General features: G+C 39.0%; 1 protein-coding gene across 5 annotated transcripts in view; it reads right to left on the bottom strand.

Moving 5' to 3' along the window:
- Positions 1 to 66: 66 nt before the first annotated feature.
- SNX25 (sorting nexin 25) overlaps positions 67 to 9,712 on the bottom strand; it is a 152,500-nt gene continuing 142,854 nt past the window's right edge. For 3 of the 5 annotated variants that reach the window (XM_054484160.2, XM_054484162.2, XM_054484165.2), the window contains 4 exons: positions 8,585 to 8,651; positions 4,185 to 4,366; positions 1,311 to 1,411; positions 67 to 644 (listed from right to left, as the gene is read on the bottom strand). In XM_054484160.2, coding sequence (XP_054340135.1) covers positions 564 to 644; positions 1,311 to 1,411; positions 4,185 to 4,366; positions 8,585 to 8,651 — 431 coding nt within the window. In that variant the 3' untranslated portion in view covers positions 67 to 563. Of the gene's footprint in view, positions 645 to 1,310; positions 1,412 to 4,018; positions 4,099 to 4,184; positions 4,367 to 8,584; positions 8,652 to 9,712 lie in introns of those variants that run through there. The other 2 variants (XM_054484166.2, XM_054484167.2) reach the window with 1 other exon arrangement.

Genomic DNA, 9,712 nt, shown 5'->3' with positions numbered 1-9,712 from the left:
CTGCCTGTAGAGTTTCAACCTCTTTGAGATATAAGTATCTTAAATATCATAGAGCACTGTGATTCATTTTTGTATTTTATTGCTTTGAATGCTCAAACTATGGGAAATCTTTGGTAAAAATAAAGACAATAAAATCTTCACAATAACTTTACACAAAGCATTGCATAACAATGTTCTTCAATATACATGAAATAATATAAGAATGTTCACAGTCCTCAGTGAGGAAATTAACTGTACAATATTCATAGTTCATTTTAAAACAAAATATTTTCATAAATATTTAAAATACTTCCTAGGTTCTCACATATTAACATTTGTATTTCAATCGGTATGTTGATCTTTAAAGTATTCATATTAAATAAAAATCAATAGAAGTTTTTTTCTGTTGCCTACCACAGCATAAGTCCCATCCTCCCTGATTCTACTAATTTCACGTAAAACTAGAGGGAGGTAACTAAAATAAAAATCAGTGTGGTTCTCAGTCAAGCCCTCTGTGGAAAAGAGGAAAATGTTTCATGTCTATTATTACACAGACATTTTTCTGGTGGTTTATTTGTGCAGTCTCAAACTTGGCCAGCTTTAAGTTGATCTAAATGAATTCTCAGCTCAGGACACAGTTCAATTAGCAGCAGTTCCATCAGCACCTGAACCAACAAAGAAGGAAAAAAGGAGAAAAATGTTTTTCTCCAAGGGTTTATTCAAAATAAATATCTGCGTCTAAGAGAAAAGTCTAATTTTAGGTCTGAAATTATCTCAGTAAACAAGTAACTCTCAAACAGTATTTAATATTGGTAACTATAATCAGAGAGATGACTGGGAAACAGTTGGCTTTGCTGAAAGAAAACCAACCAGTTATGCGGCAATGTTATATCAAAAGTCAAGGGAGGATGAGCCAGGTGGCTCCTGCCTGTAATCCCAGCACTTTGGGAGGCTGAGGCAGACAGATCACCTGAGGTCAGGAGTTAGAGACCATCCCGGCCAACGCGGCAAAACCCCATCTCTATGAAAAATACAAAAATTAGCCAGGCGCGGTGGTGCATGCCTGTGATCCCAGCTACTTGGGAGGCTGAGGCAGGAGAATCACTTGAACCCAGGAGGCAGAGATTGCAGTGAGCTTAGATCGTGCCATTGCACTCCAGCCTGGGGGACAAGAGCGAAACTCTGTCTCAAAAAAAAAAAAAAAAGTCAAGGGAGATGACTAGTATGTGAGAATGAGAGTGCTGCAGCCACGGGGGTACATGTTTTTTCTAACCAAATGAAGAAACAGACAAAAATAAAGCAGAAAACCCCATGGGCTTTAATTTACTCACATATAACAGATGCTTGTTGGCTCTTGTTTCTTGCAGTGCATTGAATATTTTTATTATACCATGGCGGGCATTTTGCTGTCCAACAAGGCTCTGAAGCATATCTGAAAAATTAAGTTTAGATTCTATGCTGCAGAAAAGGCCTTTGACAAAATTCAACAACGCTTCATGCTAAAAACTCTCAATAAATTAGGTATTGATGGGACGTATCTCAAAATAATAAGAGCTATCTATGACAAACCCACAGCCAATATCATACTGAATGGGCAAAAACTGGAAGCATTCCCTTTGAAAACTAGCACAAGACAGGGATGCCCTCTCTCACCACTCCTATTCAACATAGTGTTGGAAGTTCTGGCCAGGGCAATTAGGCAGGAGAAGGAAATAAAGGGTATTCAATTAGGAAAAGAGGAAGTCAAATTGTCCCTGTTTGCAGATGACATGATTGTATATCCAGAAAACCCCACTGTCTCAGCCCAAAATCTCCTTAAGCTGATAAGCAACTTCAGCAAAGTCTCAGGATACAAAATCAATGTACAAAAATCACAAGCATTCTTATACACCAATAACAGACAAACAAAGAGCCAAATCATGAGTGAACTCCCATTCACAATTGCTTCAAAGAGAATAAAATACCTAGGAATCCAACTTACAAGGGATGTGAAGGACCTCTTCAAGGAGAACTACAAACCACTGCTCAATGAAATAAAAGAGGATACAAACAAATGGAAGAACATTCCATGCTCATGGGTAGGAAGAATCGTGAAAATGGCCATACTGCCCAAGGTAATTTATAGATTCAATGCCATCCCCATCAAGCTACCAATGACTTTCTTCACAGAGTTGGAAAAAACTAATTTAAAGTTCATATGGAACCAAAAAAGAGCCCGCATTGCCAAGTCTATCCTAAGCCAAAAGAATAAAGCTGGAGGCATCATGCTACCTGACTTCAAACTATACTACAAGGCTACAGTAACCAAAACAGCATGGTACTGGTACCAAAACAGAGAGATAGATCAATGGAACAGAACAGAGCCCTCAGAAATAACGCCGCGTACCTACAACTATCTGATCTTTGACAAACCTGAGAAAAACAAGCAATGGGGAAAGGATTCCCTATTTAATAAATGGTGCTGGGAAAACTGGCTAGCCATATGTAGAAAGCTGAAACTGGATCCCTTCCTTACACCTTATACGAAAATTAATTCAAGATGGATTAAAGACTTAAATTTTAGACCTAAAACCATAAAAACCCTAGAAGAAAACCTAGGCATTACCATTCAGGACATAGGCATGGGCAAGGACTTCATGTCTAAAACACCAAAAGCAATGGCAACAAAAGCCAAAATTGGCAAATGGGATCTAATTAAACTAAAGAGCTTCTGCACAGCAAAGGAAACTACCATCAGAGTGAACAGGCAACCTACAAAATGGGAGAAAATTTTCGCAACCTACTCATCTGACAAAGGGCTAACATCCAGAATCTACAATGAACTCAAACAAATTTACAAGAAAAAAACTAACAACCCCATCAAAAAGTGGGCGAAGGACATGAACAGACACTTCTCAAAAGAAGACATTTATGCAGCCAAAAAACACATGAAAAAATGCTCACCATCACTGGCCATCAGAGAAATGCAAATCAAAATCACAATGAGATACCATCTCACACCAGTTAGAATGGCAATCATTAAAAAGTCAGGAAACAATAGGTGCTGGAGAGGATGTGGAGAAATAGGAACACTTTTACACTGTTGGTGGGACTGTAAACTAGTTCAACCATTGTGGAAGTCAGTGTGGCAATTCCTCAGGGATCTAGAACTAGAAATACCATTTGACCCAGCCATCCCATTACTGGGTATATACCCAAAGGACTATAAATCATGCTGCTATAAAGACACATGCACACATATGTTTATTGCAGCACTATTCACAATAGCAAAGACTTGGAACCAATCCAAATATCCAACAATGATAGACTGGATTAAGAAAATGTGGCACATATACACCATCGAATACTATGCAGCCATAAAAAATGATGAGTTCATGTCTTTTGTAGGGACACGGATGAAATTGGAAATCATCATTCTCAGTAAACTGTCGCAAGGACAAAAAACCAAACACCGCGTGTTCTCACTCATAGGTGGGAATTGAACAATGAGAACACATGGACACAGGAAGGGGAACATCACACTCTGGGGACTGTTGTGGGGTGGGGGGAGGGGGGAGGGATAGCATTAGGAGTTATACCTAATGCTAAATTATGAGTTAATGGGTGCAGCACACCAGCATGGCACATGTATACATATGTAACTAACCTGCACATTGTGCACATGTACCCTAAAACTTAAAGTGTAATAATAATAAAAAAAAAGAGAAAGAAAAAAAAGATTCTATGCTGCTATTGATAAAGTGCTCAATGCATAGCTTTGCAGTGAAAGGAATACAACATTATACACCTTCAGTCAATAAAGACATGGAGGCATGAGAAGCATGAATGGTCAGTTTTCTCAAATGCTTCACGAAAGAATGTTTCAACATAAAGCACTTATACAAATTACAATTTTAATATTTTTCAACTACTAATTTTAATAATTAAAATGTTAATATTTTGCTAAAAATTAAGCTTTCAAAACCTGATACTTTAGCAGGATTTCCAAAACACAAAGTTTATTATCTATTCTAAAACATTTTTCAAGTTCTTAACATTCTCAGTATAATTTCTTAGCCAGTGACAAAAAATGGCTTAAAAGAGTAGGATCATTTTTTTTTTCATTGTAAAGGATGTTTCCTGCAAGACATAAATGAAAATCACCTCAGTGGGGTTCACATTCTCTCAGATCTCTATGATTTTCAGGGTAATAGCCCAGGCCTCACCTGGAATGTTTTCAAGCAGCTTTTGCTGTGCTCTGTGTTTTGTTTCCTGACTTCGCTCTTCGCTCCTGATTGTGGTCGGTGGTGCCAACTTCCCATTTGGCCAAAAAGCATCCCGGAAAATATTGATGTAGTAAATCAACATTTGCTCACTGAAAATCCAGTTGACTGTGTCCCGGATTTGTCTTTTAAGAGAAAAAGATTTCTTGGATGAGGTTTTAAAAATTGTGTACTCTATTCTCAAAAGGCGTTTATCAATGCGAAGGTTAAGATAAAGCCTGATCTAAGTGTTTGATGAATAAACTAGGAATTGGATTTTTTAAACTCTGGCTCTGAAAGTTATATATATTTTTAATTATTATTATTTTTTGAGATGGAGTCTTGCTTTGTCACACAGGCTGGAGTGCAGTGGTGCGATCTTGGCTCACTGGAACCTCCGCCTCCCAGGTTCAAGTGATTCTCCTGCCTCAGCTTCCTGAGTAGCTGGGACTACAGGTGTGCGCCACCACGCCCGGCTGATTTTTGTATTTTTAGTAGAGACAGGGTTTCGCCATGTTGGCCAGGCTGGTCTCGAACTCCTGACCTCAGGTGATCCACCCACCTTGGCCTCCCAAGGTGCTGGAATTAGAGGCGTGAGCCACCGTGCCTGGCCTATTTTTTTATTTTGGTAATACTGCATGACCATTTATTCCTGGAGCTAATTTTGTCATTGGCACTAACTTCTACAAATGTTGGCTGTGTTCAATCTATAAAGACAAGAACTGAGAGACTGATTTGTCTGCAGACTGCAACATTTCCATGAAGTGGTATAAGGTGAAAACATAAATCCATTTAAAGACTGTTGGAAGTGGTCTGGAAAACCTCCCTGAGGTCCTGAAGTCCCACAGGAGGAGCAGGCTTTCCATAGCTGTCTTTTAGTGTTGCTATGGCAGAGAATGCTGGGCAGGATACTCGGATCCAGATAAAGCACTTCACATGCCCATGAGGCAAGGAAAAAGATAGTTCCTTTCAAAGATACACTGCTATGTGGCCAATTTCAAAATTCCCCAAGAATGAAGACTGGGTGGCAGTCATTTGACTTGCACAGTTATGCATTTTATTTGGTTACCCAGGTCTTCTACACAACCCCATTTCGTTAGTCATTAGACAGATTCTATATATAGATATACAATATTATTATTTTTGAGACAGAGTCTCACTCTGTTGCCCAGGCTGGAGTGCAGTGGCACAATCTCGGCTCACTGCAACCTCTGCCTCCTGGGTTCAAGCGATTCTCCTGCCTCAGCCTCCCAAGTAGCTGGGACTACAGGCGTGTGCCACCATGCCCAGCTAATTTTTTGTATTTTTAGTAGAGACGGGGTTTCACTGTGTCAGGATCCACAGAGGAGGCCAGGCCCACCTCTGCCTCCCCAAAGTGCTGGGATTACAGGCGTGAGCCACTGCGCCCAGCCAGTCATTGGTCGCATTCTAACCAGTTACAGGTCCTCTGCTGTCAAGAGACAACTACACACAGTTCAAAGAGCCCAAGAGTAGTTGTGAGGTTGGGAGGAGAAAAGCCTCTCCATTGAAAAGGGGAAAAGAATCATCTTAGACTATTTTTGCCAGAAAGACCTCAAATTTCAAACTCAATTCATGAATAATAATACATTAAAAAGCTTTTTAAGAATCTGACTTCCAACCAGAATTTTAAATGGACAACACAAGGTTTCAGAAATAATATCTGAAGTAGATGTTTCAAGTCCAGTACTTTGCACATAGTAGTCGGTCACTATTGAATGTACATCTAAACCCTACTATGAGTCAAACTACACTGTTATCTCCATCTATAACTGCTTATCTCCTAGACTCTTCTCTCTGTTTCTTGGAACTGTGCAATTCAAATCTAGACCATATAAAATAAGTTTATTGATTTAACGGAACTTGTGGTTTAAGAGAGAATCTGCTGACCTGCCTGCCTAGCTTCCTAAAATTTCAGTTTACAACTTGAGATTAGGAAGTGACTCTTAATAAAGGTCATCATCTAAGTTATTTTCTATCAATTTAGATCTGACTTTCTATCAGCTGAAACCTGTCCGATGCTTTTGAAGCAATTCTAGCATGTGAAATTGTAGTTACTACAAGGCAAGAGACACACACTGTGCTGCTGCTTAATTTTGTGATGAGTTATCATCTGGTGAAGGCAAAAATAGCAAAGAACCATGTGCGCCATGATTGCTACTTGATAAAAAGCCCACTGAAATAAACAGCCTGGAAATCCTCTACATGTGCCTCTTCTCCATCCCTATGAAAATTACTGCCCGATGTATGCACCACTCACAACCTGCAGCTGCTCATTTTATAATTAAGAGTCAATATCATAAATAGGAGCAAGGAAAGTATGCATGATTTGCTGAAACTGAAAAGGAAAATAAATTAGCAAGTCCTGAGTCCTGAGAAAAAGAAGGCCATTTTGGGAATTTCTTTTAATTACAGGTGCATGCACCCACCATGCCCAGCTAATTTTTGTATTTTTAGTAGAGATGGGGTTTTGCCACGTTGGCCAGGCTGATCTCGAACTCCTGACATCAAGTGATCCACCTGCTCCGGCCTCCCAAAGTGCTGGGATTATAGACGTGAGCCACCGTGCCTCGCCTTTTTTTGGGAATTTCTTTATCTAAGGCTTGTCAATACAAAAGAAATTTGTTTGCCTTAGACTAAAACAAAAAATTAAACAGGCCATTTTTTCTGAGTAAAACAAAAGCCTATGATACTTAGGTCAATTAAATGAGCCTCTGATGGGCAACTAAAACTTTTTTTTTTTTTGAGAAAGGGTCTTGCTGTTTCATCCAGGCTGGAATGCAGTGGCTAACGGCAGCGCTGACCTCCTGGACTCAAGTAGTCCTCCCGCCTGAGCCTCCTGAGGAGCTGGAATCACAGGCATGCGTGTACTACCACACCTAATTTTTTTATTTTTTGTAGAGACAGGGTCTCACCATGTTGCCCAGGCTGGTCGTGAACTTCTGGGCTGAAGCAATCTGCCCGTCTCGGCCTTCCAAAATGCTGGGATTATAGGCATCAGCCACTGTGCCCAGCCAACTAAAACTCTTTTTTTAAAATCTTAAGTAGAAGTAAACTTTTGTTTCTGACCACAAGGAAAATATTCATTGGCAAATCAATAAAAAAATAGCAAATGTTCTTTACAGTGTTTCCTATTAAAATTTATAAGCTTTATATGGTAAAACTATCATACTAACTTTGTACAAATGTCTGACCACTAAATCTTTCACTTGGGAAAATCTGATAATTTCATCTTAAAACTTATTTTGTTATATAAAAAAGTGATTTTTTAAAAAATTTCTAGACGTTGACTCATATTCCTATTCTGCAGGAAATCATAATGTTTATCTTGTGAAGAATTCTGGGTATAGAGTTACCATATAAAAGATCTTGATAACAGTATTTCCAAATTCCAGGCACAGAGATGAAGCAGGCACCAGGCCAGGGGGCCAGGTTAGGTCAGCTAACGGGTCTGGTGACTTCAGACAAGCAGTTGATCTCTTTGGTTCCACTTCTTCACCAACAAAATGAGAAGTGAGACTAATCACCAAGACACCCTTTCAGGCCTAAACCGATCTAAATAATTCTATTCAACTTCTATTGGCTACATGACTTTGCAGTTATGAAAAATTCCAATAATTTCTTAGAAACTAATAATAATTGACTATATTAATTGAGTTCTCAGTAACAAACCCAGGGCTTTCATAAATGAATGATCAAAATGTGGATCACTTTTTATGAGCAACATTAGAACACTCAGTGAAAGACTGGGATAAATATATAATGCCTTTATGTATATGGATAATATAATATAGTTTAGAATAGACATATGGCTTATAACAGTGCCAGATGACAGGGCCACACACACACCCCAGTGGATATGCAGATATTAACTAACAAGAAGAGTTAACACTTCAGTGCTACACAACTGTAAAAACCTTAATACATGGTCTGTATTTTCCTCTAAGTAAATGCCTGCCATGTGATGCTCATCCTACTTTCCTTCTGGCTTAGAGTCTAAACCTTAAACTGATTCTCATTATTTGACATAAAAACATTCTACCCAAGATACTCAAACTCGTTGTCATGATTAAAGGGGAGCTCTACAGAGCACAACCTCCTGACCCTCGCCAGTCAGAGTGTGGAAGTAGCTCAAGCTTTTCTTATCTAACTCGCCATATGCATTCTGTGGGAGAAATTCTTTTAGAAATCGACTCTCCTATCCAATCTTAGAATCATATCAGAAGCGAAAAGTGAGAGAAAATAAGACTTTCAGTTAAATCACTGGCTGCTAGATCATAAGGTAATTTGACTGTCAAGGCAAAAGTGTAGGGCATGGATACAAATATTAATTTCATACAACTCACTTGTTGATGGTTCTTCCAAAAGTGACCTGAACGAGGGCAATTAATGTTCTTCTCACCCATTTAAACACTAAAACAGAAACCAGAGGAAAACTTTTTATCACAGGGTATCACAATTTGGGACATTTTCATAGCTGTACAAAGCATAAATCTTACCACTTAAGATGATTTGAGTCCTGCCATCAAGTCAAGGCTATGACATCTGCAGAATTTGGGTTTAGGTCAGGAAAACTCTTCTGACTAGGCTTTCATTCTCTACTAAGCAACTGATGAGATGAAACCAGAGTTTTTACAGTGTTTCAATGCCTCCCAACATCTGAGCTTGCAAGTGGAAAGAGTACTTCATCTGTCCCTGGGCTATTGACAACATGTCTGTTTTCCACCACCACACAGTGTAATTCCTATTTTAGATTTCTGTCTGGCTTGCTGAACCCACTTTTTGAACACACTGCTAAATGAGAAACATCTGTAGTCAAATATTTTGAAATATTAATGAACTGATGGGTCTAACTGTTCCTGTTTGAAGCAGTTTGCAGATCACTGTGTACTTTATATATACTACGCATTTGGGAGAGGATAAGTGAACGGTGAAGAGGCAGGACCCTGAATGAGAAATGAATTTGGCTGTCTCCAGTGCCACCCCCATAGCAGCAGGGCACAAGTCACCTTCTCTGAACCCCAATTTCCTCATCTGGAAAGGATGGTATTAACATGTGCCTTTCTTTGCTCTGAAGGTCTTTCCCCGTGTGTGAGAAAGACTGTGAAGGGTTCTACAGATCTAAACTTTTATTGTTAACATAGAGACACATTTTTATAGGTACAGAAACTGAAGATAAACCAACAGAAGGCAAAGAAATGCTATGAGGATATTTTAGGTCCACAAATTGGAACCTAAACCAAAATTTTCATTTATATATTCACCTCCATCTATTGAAGTGTTTGGCTACTGACATACAAGGAAATAAGAAATTCAGACTCGGTCATAATGGAGCCAAGAGTTCAGGGCTCTTGTACGCACTAAGAAAAGCTAACAATGGCAAATTCACAGATGTCTCTGTACAAGGACAACCACACAAATAGAAATCATAGAAAACATAGACTTGGCACTAGACTTTAATATACTCTAAAGCC

The sequence above is a fragment of the Pongo pygmaeus genome, chromosome 3 (assembly GCF_028885625.2).
Source record: "Pongo pygmaeus isolate AG05252 chromosome 3, NHGRI_mPonPyg2-v2.0_pri, whole genome shotgun sequence".
NCBI lineage: Eukaryota > Metazoa > Chordata > Mammalia > Primates > Hominidae > Pongo > Pongo pygmaeus.
Note: the sequence above shows the minus strand (reverse complement) of the source record. Positions and strands in the feature narration are given on the sequence as shown.